General features: G+C 48.0%; 1 protein-coding gene across 15 annotated transcripts in view; it reads right to left on the reverse strand.

The window, feature by feature from the left end:
• The window catches only part of HSPG2 (heparan sulfate proteoglycan 2), a 198,743-nt gene that overhangs the window by 82,933 nt on the left and 90,822 nt on the right, over window positions 1-24,988 (reverse strand). For 10 of the 15 annotated variants that reach the window (XM_088671499.1, XM_088671498.1, XM_088671496.1 and 7 more), the window contains 20 exons: window positions 24,020-24,167; window positions 23,730-23,857; window positions 22,374-22,460; window positions 21,197-21,255; window positions 19,162-19,200; window positions 17,656-17,723; window positions 16,585-16,725; window positions 14,480-14,662; window positions 13,042-13,221; window positions 12,469-12,587; window positions 10,966-11,077; window positions 10,687-10,800; window positions 9,493-9,620; window positions 9,306-9,392; window positions 7,901-7,950; window positions 7,508-7,593; window positions 5,997-6,137; window positions 4,631-4,822; window positions 2,092-2,142; window positions 54-149 (listed from right to left, as the gene is read on the reverse strand). In XM_088671499.1, the coding sequence (XP_088527625.1) occupies window positions 54-149; window positions 2,092-2,142; window positions 4,631-4,822; window positions 5,997-6,137; window positions 7,508-7,593; window positions 7,901-7,950; window positions 9,306-9,392; window positions 9,493-9,620; window positions 10,687-10,800; window positions 10,966-11,077; window positions 12,469-12,587; window positions 13,042-13,221; window positions 14,480-14,662; window positions 16,585-16,725; window positions 17,656-17,723; window positions 19,162-19,200; window positions 21,197-21,255; window positions 22,374-22,460; window positions 23,730-23,857; window positions 24,020-24,167 (2,209 nt within the window). The remainder of the gene's footprint in view (window positions 1-53; window positions 150-2,091; window positions 2,143-4,630; window positions 4,823-5,996; window positions 6,138-7,507; window positions 7,594-7,900; window positions 7,951-9,305; window positions 9,393-9,492; window positions 9,621-10,686; window positions 10,801-10,965; window positions 11,078-12,468; window positions 12,588-13,041; window positions 13,222-14,479; window positions 14,663-16,584; window positions 16,726-17,655; window positions 17,724-19,161; window positions 19,201-21,196; window positions 21,256-22,373; window positions 22,461-23,729; window positions 23,858-24,019; window positions 24,168-24,988) is intronic. The other 5 variants (XM_088671505.1, XM_088671504.1, XM_088671503.1 and 2 more) reach the window with 2 other exon arrangements.

A 24,988-nucleotide genomic window follows, 5' to 3' on the forward strand; every position in this document is an offset into this window, starting at 1 on the left:
CTGCAATCCCCAGCTGGGCAGATCCACGTGGAGCCGCCTTTTGCACTCGTTACCTGGGTGGCTCGCCGGACCCGGCCGCCAGAGCTGGGGATCCTGCCAGCTGCCACGTCCTTCCTCAGCTGCTCCTCTGTGAGGGATGTGGAGTTCTGCTGGGGTGGGACACGGGGGGCAGTGGGCATGTTGAAAGCTGGCCGGCCTCTTGCCTGGCCACGCAATGCTGGCAGCCTCCCCACACCCGCCTCCCTTGAACATTCACAGTTGCCCCCCATGCAGAGGCTCAGCTGTTTGGGGGCTCGGTATGGGGTGCCCATGCAGGGAAGGGAGGGAAAGGCAGACAGGAACACATTAGCAGGGCAAAGTGCACACACACACCCCCAATTTGCACGAAGGGGGCAGGCTATAAAGGGGGGGGGTCCTGTTGATCTTAGGAGGCAGCACACCACAGAGTTGGGGGCATGCACTGACCCCAGCCATGCCAAAATTAGAAGGGCTGTAGCTCATATGCGGTGGTCATGTAAGATAACAAAGTCATTTTGGGAATTGATGTACAGTGGTACCTCTGGTTACGAACTTAAGTTGTTCTGGAGGTCCGTTCTTAACCTGAGGTACCACTTTAGCTAATGGGGCCTCCTGCTGCCGCCCCGCCGCCGCCATGCAATTTCTGTTCTCATCCTGAGGTAAAGTTCTTAACCCGAGGTACTACTTCTGGGTTAGCGGAGTCTGTAACCCGAAGTGTTTGTAACCCGAGGTGTTTCTAACCCGAGGTACCACTGTATAATGAACTGGGGGGGGGAGAATGTTTTAAATAACATTTGTCAAAAAACCAGAAGCTTTTCTCTTTGGAATTACAGGTACCGACATTCCAAAAGACCAGAAAAGACTGTTTATGTACGCGACAACAGCTGCAAGGATTCTACTAGCCCAATGATGGAAGGAAGCCACAGTCCCGACTAGGGAAGAATGGCAAGCCGAACTGCTGGACTATGCTGAAATGTCAAAACTGACCGGGAGACTCAGGAATCAAGAAGATATAGATTTTTAAGAAAAATGGGGAAAAATTATAACTTACTTAGGAGACCATTGCAAACAAATAAAAACGTCAGCTGGACTTTAAGAATACAGTCATACCTCGGGTTACAGATGCTTCAGGTTGCATCCCGCGCCAAACCCGGAAGTACCTGAATGGGTTAGTTCCGGGTTTCTGCGCATGCGCATAAAAGCTAAATCGCGCATGCGCAGAATTGCTGAATTGCAACCCGCGCGTGCACAGACGTGGTGCTGCGGGTTGCAATCGCTGCGAGTTGCGAATGTGCCTCTTGCACGGATCACGTTCGCAACCCGAGCGTCCACTGTAACTTTTAAAGAAACGAAAGACACGGGCAATTTAGAGAAATGAAAACTGTGGAGAATGTAATGATATGTAGTTTTAGGAAAAACATTTTAAGGACACTATTTTAAATTTGTTTGTGTAAAAACCGATAAAAATATTTGAAAAAAGAAAGACTGGAGAGCTGTTGTCAGTCACTGTCGACAGCACTGAGCTGTTGTTATTGCTGTGATTATTTTGATTCATGACCCGCCCTCCATCCTAAGGTTCCCCAGGGGAGGTTACAACAATTCAAAATGCAAGATTAAAATGGCTTAAAAGAAATGGCAATCTCAAGAATAGGGTGGGTCCTAAAAACATTTTTAAAAGCTAGGTAGCCCAGGCGGTCTGACTTTGCATAAGGCTGAACAAGCTCTGTGGCTTCTGAACAAAACATGGCAGCCGCTTTGGCACAGATGCCAGCCAGAGAACATAAGAAAAGCCTGCTTTTATCTGTACTAAATCTGCCAACATTCAGCTTCCTCAATGCCATGCATAATAACTTCACACAGTTCTATCACATCACCTCTCGACTCGCCTTTTCTCTGAACTGAAAAGCCCCAAACTCTGAAAACCACCTTTCTTATTAGCGAGTCATCCTCTTGGGGCCTCCTGCCTTCGACAACCAGGCCTGCCCATACCCCAGTTTAGAAGCACACAATACAATAGCATGCCCCAGAACCCGACATGTCCATGCTCCGTTACGGGCATCTCTGCCCGCGTACCTTGTGGGCACGGCGCATCCGGGCAAAGTAGGTCTCCTTCTGCCCGACAGTCTGGGCAGGAAAGAAAGAATGGGAGAAACAGAAAGAGACAGACGTCGAGAGAGAGAAGGTAAAGGTGGAGAGTTCATAGCCCATGCCAGACCCCCAAATACATCCAGCTCCATAATTGTGCCCCTCCTGGGAACAAGAGTCTCCCTCCTGTCCAGCTTGCCCCCCAGTATTGTAGCCAGTTCTAAAGTGGCGCAGAAAAGCAGGAGCCCTGAGCAGATTTTGGGGCTGGATAAAATATTTTCCCTCAGCCAGCAGGACTCTCTCATTGAAACTTGCCCCCTCCAAGTTCGAAATGTCATTCCCTCACAAAATAAAGCACGCCTTTGTGCAACTCAGCGTAAGCCTGTGGAACTCCTTGCCACAGGAAGTTGCGGTGGTTGCTAATTCAAGACGGCGTGCTTATAGACAAATACACAACAAATGACAAGCCTTGCCAGCGGCTTGTGAGCTGTCAAAACTAGGGATGCCCATTCCACTCCTCACAATTGTATAATTGTTGGAAGGGACCCCCGATGTCATCGAGTCCACCCTCTGCAACGCATATTCGAAGGCAGGATTGTAGGGTAAAGCAACAAAGGAGGTCTGCCTCTGGAATCCTAACCGCCTACCTTCCTGGGTGTTGCTTCAAAGTTTCTCTCCTCCCCCCAGCCACCTCGAGAGGTCCGGAGGGTGGTAACACGAGAACAGGCCTTCTCTGCTTTTATTTTTATGTTATATACTATGATGTTTTTATGTGAACTGCCCTGAGACAGAGAAGCGGATACGGAGCAATGGATTCAAACTTCAAGAAAGAAGATTCCACCTAAACACTAGGAAGAACTTCCTGACAGTAAGAGCTGTTTGGCAGTGGAATTTGCTACCAAGGAGTGTGGTGGAGTCTCCTTCTTTGGAGGTCTTGACAGCCATATGTCAAGAATGCTTTGGTGGTGTTTCCTGCTTGGCAGGGGGGTGGACTGGATGGCCCTTGTGGTCTCTTCCAACTCTATGATTCCATGAGACCTCCGGGTATAGGGCGGTATATAAATTCAATAAACAACAACAAAACAACGACCACCTTTCAAGAAGGAAGCCTCACTTTTCTGCTGTCCGCCAGGAATGCCCTGACAACAGTCCCCACCCACTTCCAGCCCCGTGGAACGGCTTGCTTTGGGGAAAAGTTGGCCCGGGGGGGGGGGGAGCTCTGGGAGCACCCAGGATCCACCCAGCCTCGTGCCACCTTCTGCTGGCAAGGGGCTGCATCACCTGGACCTCCTCACATGCTGACTGTAAGAGGACATCCGCAGGGGAACCCCTGAGTCTATTTGTGTGGTTTTCTGCTAGAAAAACCCTGGGAATAGGGGAAGGGGTGGAATTCCTCCCTTCCTTTCCGCCAAAATCGCCACCACCACATTTGTGCCCCACCCCGCCTTCCAAAGAGCTACACTGTTCTCATTTAATCCTCACAAGAACCCTGCGAGGCAAGCTAGGGTGACCAAGGCAGCGAGTGGCCCAAGGTCACTCCCGCGAGCTTCGTGCTACTGACGGGCGCCAGAAAAGCGAGGTTTCTTTCTTGGGAGATGGTTGGGAGGAGGAGAGAGAAACCCAGGAAGATTTGCACCTGAGTCGTCCATGTCCTAGTCTGACACCCAAAGTGCGCCATGCCGGCTCTGATCTGTGCGGCCTCCTTGCTTGAAAATAGGCCATGGCAGAACACTTGCCTTGCATGTAGAAGGCGCCGGGTTCAACCCCCGCTGGCAGCATCTTCAGGTAAGGCTGGGAGAGACCTCTGCCTGAAGTCCTGGAGAGCCACTGCTGCCAGTCAATGTAGACAATACAGAGCTAAAGGTAAAGGGACCCCTGACCATTGGGTCCAGTCGTGACCGACTCTGGGGTTGCGGCGCTCATCTCGCGTTATTGGCCGAGGGAGCCGGCGTACAGCTTCCAGGTCATGTGGCCAGCATGACAAAGCCGCTTCTGGCGAACCAGAGCAGCACACGGAAACGCCGTTTACCTTCCTGCTGTAGCAGTACCTATTTATCTACTTGCACTTTGACATGCTTTCGAACTGCTAGGTTGGCAGGAGCTGGGACAGAGCAACGGGAGCTCACCCCGTCGCAGGGATTCGAACCGCCGACCTTCTGATCGGCAAGCCCCAGGCTCAGTGGTTTAACCCACAGCGCAACCCGCGTCCCAAATACTGAGCTAGATGGACCCAATAGTCTGACTGAATCCTCATCAGCCTCCTAGCATCCTTCCATTCTCTTTTGTCTCCTCCTTTAAGTTGGTACCCATGGACTTACCTTCAAAGCCAAGGTTCTGCTGGCTCACCTCTCTCTGGAAACACACTATGAATTGCCATCCCGCCCCCCAAAATCAGTGCCTTGGTTCACAACAGACCACAAGGAACACGATTCGAAAAGACTGTCCAGGGAGGATGACCAGACGCCACAGGGATGGGCTCAAGAACTGCAGGCACCACTCTCTGCATCCCACAGAGCGGGGCTCTCACCTTGTCACCCAGGTAGGTCTCCGGCAACTGCCAGTGGTAAGTTTCCTCCCCCAGCTGCCCAAAGTGGGCATAGGAGAGCTGGGGGCCCTCGGGGGACATCTCCACCGAGAAGCCGGACTCGATCCGGGTGGTGTGTTGGCGGTTGACCAGTGAGAATCCCTGGAAGTTTCTGGGAAGGAAGGGCGTGGTGATCTGCAGGGAAAGAGCAGAGATGGCACAGACGGATGGTAGAGGATCACAACCAACTGCAGCTTTGATCTGTTGAACTGGGACTCTTACAGATGCCACATAAGACTCATTCTGCATCGGTAAGAAGCTAATCTTTGGGTGTGGCAGCATCTACACTCTGGAACTCCCTGTCTATTGACATCAGGCAAGGCGCCTTCGCTTTTTGGCACCTGTATAAAACATTTTTCTTTAGCAAACTTTCCCAGACATGTAGAATGTGGGTGTATGTTTTAATCTGCTTTTAGTTTATTGGTTTTATCATTTGAATGTTTTAAAGGTGTGATTTGACTGATAATTTCATACTTTTGTTCTTTTTGTAAACTGCTTTGAGGGTTTGCTAACAATCAAGCAAGTCTAGGAATTTTATGAAATATAGTTACTATCTATCTATATATATATATAAATGGTGAAGGTGCATGTGTGTTATTCCCCACTTTTCTCCCACAAGCACTTACCCGATCGTCCTGAAATTTGGCCACAACCTCAGAGTCACATGTGAGCAGGTAATCATGCACTTACACTGACCAGCTGACACCACTAACACAGGTAAAAACCTGGATTTGTGGTCCAAAAAATTGCGCCCTCCAGTGGACATTCAACGGGATAAGCCAACCGGGGGGGGGACAGGGGGGGACAATCACAGGGATTAGCCATGGCAACGCATGGCAGGGCCAGCTAGTTAAAAATAAATTTAAGGAACTGCAGAAAGATGGGGAAGGAAGTCAAGTTTTGAAATGTTAAAAGGATTATAAAATTAGTGAAGTGTGCAAAATTGAAAATCATACATAAAATATTAAAAAAACAAAAAAAAACCATTATTACAGCGTTTAGTTTTTAAAAGAAATCAACAGTAAGCCAAAATCAAGATTAAAACGCCTGTCAACATTCTGCGTATCCAGATAGGCTTCACCTACACAAAAACACTTTTAGCAAGCTTAGAAAGCGGAAGAGTGAAGGTCAATAGGCAGGGAGTTCCAAAGTGTGCCTTACTAAAAGACTGCTTTCTTACAAATGTGGAAGGAGTATTATGTGGCACCGGGAACAGTGTGTGTGAAACATTGTTTGGTACATTTCCCAAGACCAGCAGGAAGGAAATTGCTGGAAATCCAGGAAAGGCAAGATGCTGTGCCGCTCTTACCAGGTCCCGGTGGTAGGAGGAACTGGTGCATTGCTGGGTGACGCCCATGCAGAAGCAGGGCAAACAGCCTTCCTTGTTCTCCGCGCTCAGGTGGAAGTGGTGCAGGCGGCAGCTGCTGCAGGAGGGCCCCTCCGTGTGTGCCTGCAAAGGGAACAGAGAAAAGCTGGAGCGCAAAATAAATAGGATGATGGGCAGGCAGTGGGCGCAAAAAGGAGGAGGGTCTGGCGGGGAAGGAAAGGACAGCTGGAAAAGGCGAGTGGAAACAGCATGCGCTGTTTCTGAACTTCAAATCCTCCCTCCATAATCTTTCCCAATCGGCAAATTGTATATTATACCCCATATCTCTTGCCCAATGAATCATTACTGCTTTTAGCCCTTCATCTTTCATTTCCCATCCCAACAACATTTTTGGCAATAGTTTCTCACTATTTATTTGAAGTTCACCGCATGCTGTTCGTTGAAGGAAAATTATATGAAAAGGATGTACCGATGGCATTTGACTCCCACGAGATTAGCGAAAATGTACAAAATCACCATCAACGTTATGTTGGAAGTGCAAAGAGAATGAAGGCACGTTCTACAATGTGTGGTGGATGTGCAAAAAGGCCAGAGCATTCTGGGAAATGATATATAATGAACTGAAAAAAATGTTTAAGATAACTTTTGTAAAAAAAACCCAACAACAACCAGAAGCTTTTTTGATAGGCATCACAGAAGAAGAAATACCAAGGGACTTAAAAAGACTGTTTATGTATGCAACGACAGCTGCAAGAATACTGTTTGCCCAGGGCAGCTCCAATCAAGGAAGAATGGATCATGAAAATGAGGGACTATACCGAAATGGCAAAAATGACTGGGAAGATCAGACACCAAGACGACAGTAAATTTAAAAAAGAATGGTGTAAATTTTATAGAGTACATTAAGGAACAATGTAAAGATTTAAAGACATTAGTAACACTTGTAATTTTTTAATAGGTAAAAGAATACAGTGGTGCCTTGCTAGACGAATTTAATTCGTTCCACGGGTCTTTTCTTATAATGAAAAATTCGTCTAGCGAATCCCATAGGAATGCATGGATTTTTTTTTGCCCATAGGAACGCATTAATTGAATTTCAATGCATTCCTATGGGAAACCGCGATTCGCTAGACGAATTTTTCATAAAACGAATTCGTCTAGCGAGGCAACCTCCGCTCGAAAAATCCTTTCGTTAAGCAGGGCATTCGTTAAGCGAGGCACCACTGTAAATAAGGATTTAATCAAAGCTGGATATATGAATTAGATGTGGTTAAAATTTTAACAAATGTATCTGCGGAAAACCAGAAGGGGGGTCAGGGAACCACACAATTGTATAAATACTGTTGAATTTAAGTTTTGAATGGTGTTAATGATGAAAACCTGAAAGTAAAAAAAATTAAAAGGAAAGGAAAGGAAAAGGTTTCTGAGCTGGGGGGGGGAATGCAGACCGATAGGTGCTTCCCCCCCCCAGGGGTGCCCCCCTCCTGCCTTACCTTACAATGGCACTGCCCGCTGGCATCGCAATGGGTGCTGATGCTTCCATGTGGATCGCAGTGGCATCGGGGGCCAGAGTCTGTAGCTGGGGGAGAAGTGGAAGGGAAATGCTGTGGGCAGCAGGTACTTGGCAGGTGAAGGAGTGAGACTATTTCCCCTTCCACCTGCCCCAAGGCTATGATTCTGCCTTCGGCAGCCCAGATATTTTGAGCTACAACTCCTCTCAGCCTCCTAGCTTGGGAGTCGGAAGTCCAAAACACTGGAGGCTGCGACAATCAAATCCTCCACGGAGGCTTTTCATGGGATGCCAGAAACAATCGAAGCCACTTGGCCACGGAAACCTGGTTTCTCTGTTGGCGGATGGCTCCCTTAGCCCCAGAAGCCGGACTCACCTGTGCACAGTTGCCCTCGGCTGGGGTTGCCCACGTAGCCCGGTGCACACCTGGCCCAAGAGAAGAGGGCTGAGTTAAGGGGATGAAAGGAGCAGGGGCCAAAGTCTGAGGGTCTGCTTCAGCCCATCGTCATCACCCCCCCCCAACCTTCCAGATTTGGAAGGACCCAAGTTCACCTCCCTGGCTGCCGGGAGCAAGAGAGTATGTTCTCCCCCCCCCCTTTTAAATAATTTTTATTTGCACATTAAAAGTTACACATAATGAGACACAATATTCTGTTATAAAGAAAAAGAGAGAGAGAAAACAAAAAAGAAAAAGAAAAGAATAGAAAGAAAAAGAGAATAGAAAGAATGTTAAACAACGTATCTTGTCAAAAACATACAGTAATTTAAGAAATACAAACTGTCGATGACATTGTTATAAACACATCTTTCCAGTAAGGATTTCTTTTATCTTCACCTTATCCTTTTTCTCCTTGCAAGTCTCACTTTCTTATCTATGCCTAGTCTCTGGTTTTATTCCCATGGTTTATTGAATGACTTCCTTCTGCCTCTATGCGGTTCCTAATTTCTGACATCTTCAGATTTCTGCTTCCATTTTCGCTTGGCGGAGAAACTCTATATTATCCCTGTGGAGTTTAGTCTATGCAAGAGAGTGTGTTCAGGACCCCTAGCAAGCAACCAAACTAGCACCATTTTTATTTTTAATGGAAGTATTTCTATACAGGCAACTCTTAATTTGCACATGTAAAAATGTGTCGTGTTCGGCACCAGAAGAGGGGGAAACTATTGATGCAGAGCAAGAACCCCATCTGCAAATAACAGACATCACTCCCAATGTTCCTGGAGAAGAGCCTGCTAACAGTGGTAAAATAAGCTGTAGTCCTGTCTCTCCTTCTTCTGGTGTTGTGTCCTGTATAGACTTTGCTTAGTGTTAAGGTTTCGTCTTATTATAAGGGATTTTTTTTTATAAATTTCTTAAATTTTATAAATTATCTTAAAGACCATTGTGAATGGTTAAAATAAGCAATGGTCTGTTGGCATAACAACTTCTCTGAAAGTCAGAAGCGAGGCTGCCAGCCACATCTCTGCTGGCTCTCGGGGCAACAACACCCCCCCCACACACACATTTGATCCTCACAACAACCCTGCGAGGTAGGATGAGAGAGAACGAGAGTGAAGCAGCCCATGGTCATGCATTGAGAGCTTCCTGGTGGTAGGAGGGTCTCCCCCACCCTGGCCCAGTAGGCTGTTCGCTGCCTACTGAGCTCCAACTGAATTTTCCAAAGGAAGAAGGCACCCCGCCATCCAATCACACCAGGAGTGGGCAATTTCTCCCTCCCCCCCCCAGCCAGAGGGCTCATTCTTACACCCCCTCCCTGGCAGAGTCATCACGGCCGTCCTACCTTTCACACTGGCGCCCAATGTAGCCCGGGGCGCAGGAGTCGCAGGTGGGCTGCCCGTCTGTGTCCACAAAGCAGGTCTTGGCAAGTCTGGAAGAAGAGAAAGGGGGCAAGTTAGCAGCCCAGAGAAACCACCCCTCGCTCAAAAGGTGGAAGGGGGGCTGCAGAACGGCTGGCAGGCGGTACCTACTGGCTAGCAGAATATGGTCCGTAGCACGGGCACGGCTGGCAGTCTCCAGGGGTCCCACGCCTGGCATCGCCAAAGAAACCTGGCTGGCAGCGCTCACACCGTTGTCCTTCCGTGTTGTGCTGGCAGGCCTGTGGATAATAATAATAATATTATTGATGATGGTGGCCATAATAATTCACCACCCTCTCAACACAATCGAATGCTTTTCACTAAAGCCTTATTCCAGCAAGGGAAGGGAACCTTGTAGGGGATCCCCGAAACAAATGGTTGGGAAACAAAACAAATTATATGTGGGTTATGTTAGGAATCACAGAATTGTAGTTTTTTTTGGGGGGGGGGCACCCAAAGAATCATCTAGCCCAACCGCAATGCAGGAATCACAGGCGAAGAATCAAAGAGCAGGCTGGAGGAGCCCACACCCAAACAGCTTCTTCTACCTCTTCACTAGTTCAAACTGACCAGAAATTAAAGTTTAATTCACCAGAAAGTGCTATTTCGAACGAGTTAGATTCCACATCATCTTGGGAAGAAAATGAGAAACACCCCTGTCCACTCTTTTTTTAAAAAATAATAAATTTTAGTCGTTTTCAATTACAACAATCCAATAATAGCTTCATTATAACAATGCCAAATTATAATACAATTAATAATACCATTGAGATGCTAGTTACACGATTTAGGTGACCCCCCTGTGTGCTAGAATTGTTGATTTAATGGTTTACTTTGTTTCTGCATTCCAAAATTTTATAAATTTCAATTACGCTCCAGTCAAAATATCAATCCCTTATATAGCAACTGCAGTTTTAACTTCCATACGTATTGACACATTAAATGATTTCTACACCTACAGATGAAGCAATCAAACTCTCTCCTTCATGTGTGTGGCAATTATTCTGTCCGTAGTGTTTCTTCCTGTCCTTGTAATATATTATGTCTATCTTTTGTCAGTTACCACCCCTGTCTTCTTTTGCCTGGCATCGCCACGGTAGTGTGGGCTATGCCATTATGCCATTGCTATCACAGAACAGTTCCCATTCCACGGCCTTCACTAATCTGGGGCATGCTTCCTGGGACTGACACTTCCCTCCGCCCCATGACACCTTTCACACCTCACACAGGACCTCCCCAAACCACCCTGCTACTACGGGAGTCCCTCCCCTTCCCTCCACGCCAACCTGCCCTAGGAGGTCTCACCTGGCAGTCGCCAGTCTCGGTGTCACACTCGGCGGTGTGCTCGTTGCAGTCGCAGCGTTCGCAGGTCCCTAGGTAGAGGCCACTGGTTGTGCGTGTGTAGCCGACGTCACAATCCTGGGAGAGAGGGGGGGCAGGGCTCGGCTCAGCAAAAGGGTGTGGCATAGGGATCGGTCCTTCCTGTCCCATGGTCAGCCCCCAACCCCACTGTGCCAGGTGACTTGAGAACCCCCAGGGTCTACTCCCGAGTCGGACTTGGATGTGACTCAGCGCTCCACTCGCCTGGCAGGAGGGGCCGCGATATCCTGGCGGGCAAGTGCAGTCTTCGACTTCCAGGGCTGGGCTCAGTCCCGTGGTGTGCGGCACTGCCACATCCATGTGGATGGCAGAGATCCTGCAAGGAGGAAGAGGCCACAGTTATTCTTTGAAAAAGAACTACATGAAAATGATTCACAGACGGTATCTAACTCCGAGTAGGCTTGCCAAGAGGTATAAGACTGAATCAAATAAGTGCTGGAGATGCAAAGAGGCGGAGGGAACATTCCTTCACATGTGGTGGACTTGTAAAAAGGTAAAAGTATTGGGAAATGATCCATTACGAATTGAAAAAAATGTTTAGAAGTACTTCCCCCCCTCAAAAAAACCAGAGTTCTTTCTGTTGGGGATAATTCAGACTGAAATTCCCAGGTGTCGAAATGGGTTATTTATGTATGCTACTACAGTCGTACCTTGGATCTCAAACGCCTTGGCTTCTGAACAAACCAGCTCCCGAATGATCAAAACCCGAATGTGAGTGTTCCAGTTTTCGAATGATTTTCGTAAGTCAAACATTTGGCACGGCTTCCGATTGGCTGCAGGAACTTCCTGCAGCCAATCGGAAGTCACGCTTTGGCTTCCAAATGTTTTGGAAGTTGAACGGATTCCGTTCGACTTCCAAGGTACGACTGTACTGTGAACCGTGTTTCGTTAGCCCCAAAATGGAAAACGAGCGAGGCCCCAAGCAAAGATTGGCAACTTAAGCTGACAGAATATGTGCAGCTTGCAGACTTAATATATAGAATAAGAGAACAAGATGAATGTACGTTTTAAGAAGATTTGAAAATGTTTACTGAATACAGTCAATCCTCGGTTGTCGAACGTAATCCATTCCGGACCACCTCTCGACTTCCCAAACGTTCGACAACCAAGGCGTGGATTCCAATTGGTTGTAAGAGATTCTTGCACTCAAGCGGAAGCCGTGTCGGACGTCCTGGTTACAATAATCCATTTGCCAATGTACATTTCAACGCTTCACCTTTGCTGCATGTTTTGTGATTTTAAATCTCTGCTGGGGTTCTCTCACCAAAGAGCACTTGTCCCAAACCTGGATCTTGGCATCCAGGGAATTCTCTTTTAAAACCTATTTATTCCCTGCCACCCTTTCTATTTGGTACATTTATATAGCACTTAATACTAAAATGGACCAAATGACTTTTGGGGGTCCCTTCTAATTCTTTGATCCCCATGGAAACCTTTCGGGTTAGAAATGTAAGTTTATACTAAAATACCAAGACACTTTAACAGTAAAAAAAACCCACACCGCCACCTGCTACGGTAAGTAGCCCCAAAATATATCTTTCTTTCTCACCCACCAACCTTCTACCACTCATGGATCCTTCCGCCCTACCTAGTCCCCAGAAGCTGGCCTTCCCAGAATCCCCTGGGTTCCCAGCTCCTATCTGGCGCAGACCAGCACCATTCCCCATTGGTCCCATTTGCTGACCAGGGACAAAGACCCCTTTTTACCTGCTCTCCGCCTGCCGGTCAGAGTAGGAGGCCCGGATCATGAAAACGTCAATGTCGGCCAGGGCCATCAGGAGGTGTTCACGGGTGGCTTTCTGACCATCTGCGCGACGCCAGGCTTGCTGAAAGGAATGGCAGCAGGAGGGTAAGGTTTGTGCTTTCTCATACAGTGGTACCTTGGTTCTCAAATGTCTTGGTTCCCAAACTCTGAAAACCCGGAAGTGTTCTGGTTTCCAAACGTTTTTTGGAAGCCGAACATCCAATGCGGCTGTCGGCTATTGTTTCCGGGGCGCCTGCACCAATCAGAAGCTGCGCCTTGGTTTTCGAACATTTCGGACGTCAAACTGACTTCCGGAACGGATTAAGTTTGGCGCTTTTGTTCTTGCTATTTGTGTTTTTGTTTTTGAGGCTTTTTCAGTTCATTTGTTTTTGTGACTGTGTGGAACCCAGTTCAGCTATTGATTGATTGTGTGACAGCGGAAATGAATAAAAGCCCCACATCCAAACAATGACTATCATCAGTGCAGGTAAGAAAAGAAATGAATTTTAATTTTTATCATCTACAATAAGTCTCACCTCCCGGAAGGGCACGGTGAACGTAGTGGGTGAGCCAGGCAGGGGGCTCATTTCAGCAACATGCTCCAGGAAGATCTCATTCCCCTTCAGCAGAACGTCAGGTTGGCCACGCAGTGCAGGGGAGCCGGGGAACGTGTCATGGGTGATGGTGTAGCGCAGTTCTCCGCCGTAGGAGGTCACCTGGAGAAAGAGGCACAGAGGGGCAGCGTCAGAGCCATTCCGCAGAACCGCAGAGTTTGGAAGGGGACCCCCCAAGGCTCATCTAGTCCAACCCTCAGCAATGCTGGACTCACAGCTAAAGCACCGCCGACAGATGGCACACCAATTTCTGCTTTAAAAACCTCCAGCGAAGAACAGGCCACCACAGGCCATTCATTTGGGAAGAGGCTGGTATAGCTCAGTGAGTAGAGCACCTGCTTTGGCTCCAGGAGGTCCTGGGTTCAATTTCTGGCAGCAGGTAAGGCTGAGGAGACTTGTCTCCCTAGCCCCAAAATCCCAGAGAGCTGTTGCCAGTCGACAGTGCTGAGCTAGATGGACAAACAGGTCGCTCTGAAGACAATTGTCAAAAAAATCCAGGATCTGAATCTACTTTATAATCATAGTAAATAACAGCAATATAAGGCAGCTTCCCACGTTTCCACTCAAATCAACTATTTAGTCATACCCATGAGGATTAGAATCTTTAGTCAGAATCATGAGGACTAGAAACCATTTAGAAGTTTGGGCTATGTTTCATTTTAACAGTCAAATGCCATAAATTATGAAATAAATAGAATAGGACTTTAGGAGAAGGACCACAGCTTATTGGTAGAGCATCTGCATTGTGTGAGAAAGATCATGGATTGCTGCCAGGCAGGGTAAAGGTAAATGTAAAGGACCCCTGGATGGTTAAGTCCAGTCAAAGGCGACTATGGGGTTGTGGCGCTCATCTCACTTTCAGGCCAAGGGAGCCAGCGTTTGTCCACAGACAGCTTTCCGGGTCATGTGGCCAGCATCACTAAACTGCTTCTGGTGCAACAGGACAACGTGATGGAAACCAGAGTGCACAGAAATGCCGTTTACCTTCCCACCACAATGGTACCTATTTATCTAGTTGCACTGGCGTGCTTTCAAACTGGTAAGTTGGCAGGAGCTGGGACAGAGCAACGGGAGCTCACCCCGTCGCGGGGATTCGAACCGCCGACCTTCCGATCGTCAAGCCCAAGAGGCTCACAGGTTGAGACCACAGTAGACGGTTCTGTGCCAGGTGGACTAAATGCCTGACTTGGGATGTCCTATTTCCTGCCCCACAAGTGGCTTCTGATGCCTCCTTCAACCTCAAATCAAACCTTTCCTTGTCCTGAAATCACAGGGTAGGGAGATTCCCCCCAAGCGTCCTCTATAGTCCAACCCCCTGCGATGCAGGAATTACAGCAGAAGCACCCCTGAGAGGTGGCACCTTGTCTCCCCTGAAGCGCTCCGGCAGCACCCAGTAGTACACGTCCCGTGGCAGAGTGTGGAAGGAGGAGAAAGCGAGCTCTGAGGCACTGGTGAAGCGGATGCCCTCGGTGATCGTCCGGGAGCTGGCCGAGTTGGAGAGGCTGAACTGTGCTCTCTCAGTGTCCTCAGACCCCACTCGCACCTAGGGCACAAGGAGAGAGGCTGTCAAAATACACCTATCGATACAGCAGATTTTAAAGGCTAATATCCAATCGAAGCCAAAACTCTTTATTTCAGGATTAATGGACCTATGTGCTGAAATCCCATAGAAAAGACTTATGTATGCAACCACGGCTGTGCGGATGTTATTGGCCCAGAGACAGAAAGAAGATAAAGTCCCTACCAGAGAAGAATGGCAGATGAAGTTGATGGATTATGCCAAAATGGCTACAATGACAGGAAGAATCAGAAATCAGGAAGACCAAAATAAGGAATGGGGAAATTTTATAACTTATCTTAAAGACCATTGTAAACGGTTAAAATCGTTAGTAGGATTGGAGTATCACTTGTAGTTTAAGGGCGAATTTTGGACACGATGGAGAGGCAAAATATATGGATTATCATAAAAGATGCAGGAGGAAATGATTAACAATAGGACCCACATAGGGGAGTAAGGGAAGTCCTAAGAGATTCCTTGGAATCTTGTTTTTATGTTGTATGTTGGATATGTCGCTGTAAAACCGAAAAACCCAATAATATTTTTTTAAAAGGATTAATGGACATACAATTAGAAAAGGATTGTGGAAGATTACTCCAATATGATTACTTTGGTGAGACTGTAACATGCACATACCGTAGCTGTTCCTGCCACGCGCCGCAGTGGCTTTTTGTGTTAAATGGACCTTTTTCTGTTAAATTGACCTTTTTCTGTTAAATGGACCTTCAGAGTCTCCCTTCAGAGTCCCCTCACCTTCAGAGTCCCCCTTTATTTTGCACACAATCATTCCCTCCAATAGGCGTGTTCTGTAAAATTTTGCCCTGTCCCAACCCTGACTCCCCTACCCACGCGACACATTTATCCTACCCAAAGGCAGGGCCCTGCAAAAGGCCCATATTCAGTTGATTCTTGCCTGTGGCCTAGTCCAGGCATCCCCAAACTGTGGCCCTCCAGATGTTTTTGCCTACAACTCCCATGATCCCAAGCTAACAGGACCAGTGGTCGGGGAAGATGGGAATTGTAGTCCAAAACATTTGGAGGGCCGAAGTTTGGGGATGCCTGGCCTAGTCGGTTCTCCCAGCTGCGGCCTAGTCAGTTCTCCCGGCTGGACTATGGTGCGGCCTAGTCAGTTTTCCCTGCTGGGCAATGCTGCGGCCTAGTTGGCCTATTCAGTCGGTTTGGCAATGCTGGGCCTTGCTGCTGCGTAAGGCCTGTTTTCAGTTGGTTGCCGTGGAATTCTGTGATGTCACCGATTGCCTGCAGCCAATGGAGACGCAGATTCTCATTTCTATTTTCCCAGCATGCACTTTTATATCTGATCTCTGTGTTCTGAAACACAGGGTTTGGGGTTTTTTACGTGGCCCAGGTGTGACATCTGTCTTAGCAAACTATCCAATATCCTTCGGACATTCGCATGTGATGTTGTGTCGAAATTTCACCTCAATCGGTCAAGCGGTTTTGGTGAAAAATGGTACCACACCCACATGTCCTTTTTACATTTTTATTATATACAGTGGTGCCTCGCTAGACGAATTTAATTCGTTCCACAGGTCTTTTCTTATAATGAAAAATTAGTCTAGCGAATCCCATAGGAATGCATTGAATTTTTTTTGAATTTTTTTTTGCCCATAGGAACAATTTCAATGCATTCCTATGAGAAACCATGATTCGCTAGACGAGGCAACCTCCGCTAGAAAAAAACCTTTCGTTAAGCGGAAATTTAGTTAAGCAGGGCATTTGTTAAGCGAGGCGCCACTGTAGATACTTTGTAATGGGTATGTTTGTAGGAGGGGTGGGGGGTGGGGAAGGACCTTCCCAAAGGATCTGTGGACCAAGTTTGCATAGGGAAGGATCCTTCCAGCCTCGCACATAACAGGACCTGCCTTCCCGGCCCCAGGGAGCAATACCTGGTCCCTGTTCCACGATGAGCTGGAGCACTGGCGCGAGACCCCCATGCAGAAACAGCGCAGGCAGCCTTCGGGGTTTGCGTGGCTCAGGTGGAACGAGCCCGTAGCACATTCGTTGCACGACTGTCCCATGACGTTGGGCTAGGGAGAAAGAGAGGGAGGAGGAGGAGAGGGCTTTGCAGCATCAGAATGAGGAAAGGGGATGGATCCTATATTGCATGGCCTACACATCCAGACCATCAGCCCGGGAGACTCAAGCCTTTGCTGTGCGTTGCTGTGGGTGCAGTGGGTGGGTGGGTGGAGTTTTGCTGATCTAGCTCTCTCTCTCATAGAAGCACCAAAAGTCAGCAGTGTATAGCATAATAAATCTGCTCAGCCCAGCTGAGGGTCACATTCTAGGCCATGCTAATATGTCACAAAAGAGTACAAATTAAAAGCCTTGCCATCGCCTCATTTGCCCACCAAAGCAAAGGGTCAATGACCCAGGCGCTCTGGCAGGTGATGTCAATGCTTCTGCTCAGGAAAAAAAGGAGTCTGGGAGCTTGATTCGTGCTGTACAGTGGTACTTTGGTTCCCAAATGACTTGACTCCCAAACAAATTGGCTCCCGGATACCACAAACCCGGAAGTAAGTGTTCCGGTTTGCAAACGTTTTTCAGAAGCCGAACGTCCGACACAGCTTCCGCGGCTTCCGATTGAGTGCAGGAAGCTCCTGCAGCCAATCAGAAGCTGCACCTTGGTTTTCAAAAAGTTTCGGAAGTTGAACGGACTCCTGGAACGGATTAAGGTTGAGAACCAAGGTTCTACTGTCCTTCTGAAATAATCTCATGCTGACAACAGAAGCTCAGCAGCTGGGCAGATGTTCTCAGAGCTCTTCTTGAAATGTAATTTATGTATTAATTTATCATACCAAAAACCCAACCGTTGACCCCACAGATCTGGGGCCTTCCCATTCACAAAAGGCAAATGAGGGGATAACAAGGCTTTCAAGTTTCACCGTTTTGTCTCATCTTGCCACACCTAACCCAGGGGAGTCTTGGCTGCTGCACCTCCAAGCTATGGCCTGGCTTACCTTGCACTGGCAAGCGCCATCTGACACTTCACTGCTCCCTCTCTTGTCGCACTCGACGATGCTCTGCCCTACACAAGGAGTAAAGAGAGGTTGAGAGGGACAAACCCAGGCAGGGAAATGTATTTTCTCCACCATGGCCTAGCAAAAACCCATCGTAAGGTCTAACTCAGTCCAGAGGAGCTTCCTTGTATTTCTACTTAAATCGCCCTGACACGCAGAATCATGAGGACTAGAATCCTCGTGCGGCAGAGCAGCTGCTTTGCATGCAAAAGGCTGTAGGTTCAATCCTGAGCGTCTCTAGGCAGGGCTGCACAAAGACCTTCCGAAGTCCAAAACCTCGGAAAGCTGCAGACAGTCAGTGTAGAAAGGCAAAACCAGCAGGGGAAAGGAAGCAAAACAAGGTGAGAAAGGGGGTAGAAATGTCTGAGAAGAGAATTTGGAAGAGCTGAAGAAGTGCAAGGAGGAAGGCAAAGAGACAGGGAGCAAGCAGGCAGGTGACAGAGGCTCTCCTTGAAGCGGGTCAGACTAGCTGATTCTTGGAGGTCCCTTTCCAACTCTGCAATTCCGTGCGAAAGAAAGGAGGTGGTGACAGTTATAGGAAATGAGAAAGTGTTGGAATGGTTTACTAAAGATGAAGAAGTTAAATTGGTTATGACTCAATGGGCAAGAGACTTTGGGTACAAGATACAGTTTCCAGCACGGGAAAAATTATGGAGAGAGGATTTGACATTTGCAGCATGTTATACATTAAAAGAAAATTATAGGGAAATGCTGTATCACTGGTATTTAACTCCAAGTAAATTCCAAGTAAAAATGTACAGGACAAGTTCAAATGTTTGTTGGAAATGTCAGGAAAAAGAAGGCACCCTTTATCGTACGTGGTGGAACTCTAAAGTAATAAAGGAATTCTAGGAAATGATATACAATGAATTCCAAAAAATGTTTAAAATAAGTTTTGTTAAGAGACCAGAAGCCTTTTTGTTAGGAATTGTAGGTGCAGAGCTACCAAAGGAACTGAAAAGATTGTTTATGTATGCTACAACAGCTGCAAGGATGCTTCTAGCTCAGGGTTGGAAAGACGACAAGATTCCTACCAGGGTGGACTGGCAGATGAAACTATTGGACTATGCAGAGGTGGCAAGATTAACTGGGAAAATCAGAAACCAGGAAGATCAAGACAAATTTATATTATATTTGAAAGGCCACTGTAAAAACTTGAACTCTTTGGCAGGTTTTAAATAACTCTTGCAATGTTACATAGATTTTGGATACAACGGAGGATTGTAAATATGATGGACTTATAATATGCAGTTTTAAAAGTTACTTAAAGAACCCAGGGAGGGGAGGAGTTTCAGAAGAAGCTTATTTCTTATTATTTGTGATTACAATTGTGAATGAAGCTGTAAAATCAAATAAAAACTCTTTTTTAAAAAAGAAAAGGACAGTGAGGCTTTTGAGGGGGGGGGAGGATAAGAAAACGCAAACGTAATAGCGATGACAACTTGCCCTCTGGTGGAGTATCAACTTCAGGCCTAGGGGGGAACCCTGGAAATCAGAGAGAGAAAGCAACCGTCAAAAGGGCTCAAATGTTTGGCCAGCAATATGTGAGATATTGGCTTATGTGTACCAGGTAGGGAGAGAGAAGCAGGCCAACTCTTCAGACTTGTGAGATGTGGCAAGATGGTAGGGCCATTAAACTTAGATTGAACGTGACAATGTGGTTCCCACATTCGTGCTTGGAAGTCAGAGGTTGGCCTCAAACCTAGCTGAAGATTGATCGATTGTACGTCTATGCCGCGTTTCATTCAAATGAATCTCAAAGCGGCTCACAACCAATAAATATGGGAACCATAACACAGCAAAAAATACCAACGCATCGTGAATACTACAAATGTCATATAAAATAAATCATAAATTATCAGTGAAACAGTTTCAATCTATTAAAAACAAAAAACAAAACAGCAACTAAAAAAACAAGCCAAACCTCACAATTACGGCAAGTCATGTGATTAACAAATCAACGTGGCATTTAGAATCTATAAAGCGATATTAAAAACATTAACAAAATAGCAACTAAAAATATAATCTAGGCACTACGTTCATTCAAACAATCTCTGCACCCCCATGACTCATAACCTTTCACTCTGTTCAATTCATTAAACAGTTCATTAAAATACACATACTGGTAAATGCACATAATGCCTATTGTTAAGCTAGCTCTTAAGTCAGGAGCCAATGGCATAAAGCTGCTTCCGTTGTTCCTCCTTAAATCAGCCCTTGATTCAGATGAGGACTAGAAACCTGATTTATTTTCAATTTTCAAAAAGATCACAGCTCAGCAGCATTGCACCTGCTTTGCATGCATAAGGGCCCAGGTTTCATCTCCCGATAGGGTTGAGAGAGACTCCCTGCCTCAAACCCTGGAGAGCTGCTGCTGCTGCCAGTCAGAGTTGGCAATACTGAGCTGGATGGACCAAGGGTCTAACTCTGCATGAGGTTCCCCTGAGAAGGCCTGAAAGGTCGTCCTGACCAGCCTGCGCCCTCAATAGCAGAAGAAGCTTCATCAGGACATGGGTGCTTGAGCTGAGATTCCTGCATTGCAGGGGGTTGGACTAGATGACCCTTGGATCCCTTCCAACTCTACAATTTTTATGATTCTAGGACAGATTGCGAATGGAAAACAACAGGCTCCTTTCCTTTGGGGGGGAGGCAGTCCGCAACCTCCTTTGGCCAATTTTCCGCTCTCTGCTCCATGGCACAATCCTATGCAAGCTTACTCAGAAGGAAGTCTCAGCAGGTTGTTCCCAATGGAGTCCTACTCAGAGTAGACCCACTGAGGTGAAGCATAGCTGCCAGGTCTCCCGTTTCCCCTGGGAAATCCCCATTTTTTCCCAGCTGTTCCTAGCTGAAAAAACGGATTTTTTTGTTTTTCCCTGGTTTATTCTGGCACGGCGGCCATTTTGGAACTGGGCGGAGCATGCTCAGAAGCGACTTTTGATGCTGCTCTGCCCAGTTCCAAAATGGCTGCAGTGCGACTTCTGGCGCGGCGGCCATTTTGGAACTGGGCAAAGCAGCATCAAAAGTCACTTCTGAGCATGCTCCGCCCAGTTCCAAAATGGCAGCAGCGCTACTTCCGGTCTGCTACTTCCGGCCCGGTCCCTTATTTCTCGGACAGCAACTTGGCAGGTATGAAGTGAAGGGGCCTACGTAAGTTAGACATGTCCCTTCATTTCAATGGCTCTAGTACAGTCATACCTCATGTTGCATCCGCTGCGGGTTGCGTTTTTCCAGGTTACGAATGCGGCGGACCCAGAAGTGTTTACTTCCAGGTTTCGCCACATGCATGTGCAAAAGCGCCACTCGGTTTGCAGACTTTTCGGGGTGCAAGCGGCACCCTGGAACGGATCGAGTCCGCAACCTGAGGTACCACTGTACTAGAGACAGCCGACAATTATTCAATGCTGAGTTTTCACAGCTTTTGCCCTAACAGCGTGACTCTGGAGTCAAACCTGAATTGCCTGTGTTCAAAGGTTTTACTCACCAATCCTCACACATTTTCCTCGTGGCTGGATGGGGTCTCCTTTGAAGCCAGGAGCACATCTGGGGGGGGGGGAGAGAATATGTTAAGTTGGAACTTTATCCTCCTGCTGGGGGGTCAGTGTCCCCCGGAAATCACTTTGTGGCCAAGGTAGGAAACATCTCCGCCCCCCCCCCTCCCCAACGTTGCTGGACTCTAACTCCCATCAGCCACAACAGATAGCATGCCCAATGGTCAGGGATGATGGCGGTAGTTGTCACTTACTAACATATGGAGGACATGAGGTTACCCACCCCTGTATTTTAAATACAAGGTAAAGTTATGATGGAGGTAGCCAGGAGCAAAGGCAAGTGATAAGCCAGGTTTAGGGGTGGAGAACATCTGTGTCCCTCCAGATGTTATGGGATTCCCAACTCCCATCAGCCACAGCAGCCTAAGGTGAGGGGTGATGATGGGAGTTGGAGTCCCATAACATCTTCTTCTCCTTTTTTTAATTTTTAAAAGCTTTTGTTTAGAATTCAAAAATAACAAAAATAACAATAACACAAAAAGACCGACAATAACTACTGTATCACTTCGTTACAATTGACCCGCTTTACCAAGAGTTAAACAGTAATACAAAACTTCATTTTTGATTTGCTCAAATTGTCGTATTTAACTTTTATCTCTCTGTCTCTTTCTTAGCGGCTCTTGCTTAAAAATTGCAAAAAGAGAAAGAAAAAGAGAAAGAGGAAAAATTCAAAAAGAAAAAAGGGGGGAAAGAAAAAAGGAGGAGGGGAAAAAAAGAAAACAAAAAAACACAATTGACTTCCGATTATACTCATTGCGTCATTATTTCTACTATTTGTTCACACACAGTTCCATGATGTTGTATTGTTTTCTTTGTTTTTCTCAGATATCAACAAAAGCAAACATTATATTTCTTATCTTACAAGGATCATTCTATATCTGCCAGGAGATGTTTGGTGTTTGAGTCCCATAACACCTGGAGGGCCACACCTCTCTCATTCAAGCATTAAAAGAAGGCAGAGTGGCAATGGAGGGAGCAGTGGGCAGTGAAGGAAAGTGACGGTCCAGTTCAGGGATGGAGAGCTTGTGGTTCTCCAGAAATTGCTGGATTCCAACTCTCAGCAGTTCCAACATACAGTTTGAAACTACAACATGGATGGAGCCCACTCACTTTTCGCAGCGACGTCCGGTGTAGCCTGGGGCGCAGGCATCGCAGGTGGCCTGCCCATCTGTGTCCAGGAAACAGGACTCTGAAAACCTGAAAGGAGAAGAGAGCAGTGTCACAAATGGGCACTACCATCCCTCTGCCCCAGAACAGGCCAACACTGGGAATGCAGGCCGCTGGGTGCCTGGCTGGCAAGGCCCATATCGGCCTGGATCATGGGCAAGGGCAGCTTCCCAGTTGCGGACTGAGTGGCACGCATCAGTGGCCCATTCACAGCTGCCTTGCTTATCTATTTATTTGCACAAATTTTAATGCCACTGTCATTAAAATATATAATATATTTCACACTAGCTGATCCCGGCCACGCGTTGCTGTGGCTCAAAAGGAGAAAGCCACACCCGCCCAACCTGTCACGTCCCATTCATCCTCCCCAAGGGCACGGCCCTCCTCCATGCAGCGCCCCCGTTCCTCACCCCAGCCGCATGACATCATGACACCCCTCTCTCTGGTTGCCCCGATGCGTGACGTAATCTTCCTCCCGCATGATGCCACCCGCCACCCAGACCGCTCTCCACGTGTGTTCCGTTAAATCCTCCCACCCATTCCTCCTCCCCAAGGCCACTCAGCGCCCCTATTCCTCACCCCAACCCCGTTCCTCACCCGTCATGGCATGTTACGACATCCCTCTCTCCCGCTAAGTGAGGTCATCTTCCTCCTGCGTGATGGCACCCGTCCCCCCGACCCCTCTCTCTCTCCCACCCTCCCACCCCATGCACATCTTGGGGAGGGCCCCGCCCTCCTCACCTGCCAGACAGCCACACCCAGCAGCCTCTGAGGATACAGCATCCTCAGCTGTGCTGGCTACATATATATTCAGTAGGTTGCCATGTTCGTTTGTGATGTCACAGATGGTCTTCAGCCAATGGCAGCAGCTGAGGCCTCAGCTGTGCTGGCTGGGCTATGCTGAGCGTTGCCATGTTCGTTTGTGATGTCACAGACGGTCTTCAGCCAATGGCAGCAGCTGAGGCCTCAGCTGTGCTGGCTGGGCTATGCTGAGCGTTGCCATGTTCGTTTGTGATGTCACAGATGGTCTTCAGCCAATGGCAGCAGCTGATACATCCAGGCAGCAGCTGTGCTGCTTTGTCATCCAGGCAATATTTTAAGTTAGAAATTGTGTTTCAGGGCAACAGGAAAAGTGCAGGCACACACACCCCCACCCCCAGAAGCTGTGCATTTTGGTCCTTTTCTAATCTCCTTCCCGCAAAGCCTGCCGAGTCCACAGAGGGCAGGCGGCTGCCAACATCCTCCAGGATGGACCCAGAGGACGATAACCCGCAACACAAAGACCCTCGGCTCACTCACCTGCGGGGGGCTTCGGTGTACGGGCAGGGGCAGGGGCGGCAGGCGGTGGGGGTGCCCTTGGTGGCATCTCCAAAGAAACCCGGCTTACACTTGTTGCACTGGGGCCCCTCGGTGTGGTGCTGGCAGTTCTGCGGGGCGGGGGCAGAAGCGGAAGGAGAAGACACAAAAGGAAGAGGGAGGTGAAGGGCAGGGCGCAGTTCTCCCCAAATCCCTCGCCCCCGGCAGCCAACCCACTTTGCGCCCCTCCTCCAGTGGCCGTCGCCACCCCCACCACCAGTTGGCAAGCTTACCAGGCAGTAGCCGGAGAACGGGTCGCAGGTGCTGGAGTGCCCATTGCAGTTGCAGCCAGAGCATGTGCCCAGGTACGGCCCGCCGGGCACTCGCTTGAAATGGGCCTCGCAGCGCTCACAGGAGAGGCCGGCGTACCCAGAGGGGCACCTGCAGAGAGACGAGTGGGAGGTGAAAACAGCGGCGGAGAGAGGCGGGTTTATGGGCTGCCAGGAAAGACACTGCCAACTCTCTGTAAGGCAGGCCGCAGAGGCGACAAACTCAGCCTGCAGGTCGCATGTGCAGAAGAAGCATGGCTCAGTGCTAGAGCAGCTGCTTGGCATGCGGAAGGCCCCAGGTTCCCAATGGCAGCATCTCCAGGCGGGGCTAGGAGGAGACCCTTGCCGGAAACCCTGCAGAGCAGCTGCTGCCAATCAGTGTGGACAATACAGTGGTGCCTCACAAGACGAATTTAATTCATTCCGCAAGTCAATTTGTTTTGTGAAAAATTTGTCTTGCGAGTCGTGGTTTCCCATAGGAATGCATTGGAATTTCTTTTTTTTGCCCATAGGAACACATTTATTAAATTTCAATGCATTCCTATGGGAAACCACGATTCACAAGACGAATTTTTCGCAAAACGAATTCGTCTTGCGAGTCGCCATCAGATTGCAATACGCATTCGTCTTGCGAAAAATTAGTCTTGCAGGGCATTCGTCTTGCGAGGTACCACTGTACTGAGCTATGGATGGAGTGAGGATGTGACTTGGCACTCAGATCCTAATGTCAGCAGGTTACCATTAATTTCAGTGGGGCTACCTTTGAAGGTGACCCAGAAACTACAACTAATCCAGAATGTGGCAGCTAGACTGGTGACTGGGAGTGGCCGCTGAGACCACATAACACCGGTTCTAAAAGACCTACACTGGCTCCCAGTACATTTCCGGGCACAATTCAAAGTGTTGGTGCTGACCTTTAAAGCCCTAAACGGC

This window comes from Zootoca vivipara, chromosome 6 (assembly GCF_965207765.1).
Source record: "Zootoca vivipara chromosome 6, rZooViv2.hap1.1, whole genome shotgun sequence".
Lineage (NCBI taxonomy): Eukaryota > Metazoa > Chordata > Lepidosauria > Squamata > Lacertidae > Zootoca > Zootoca vivipara.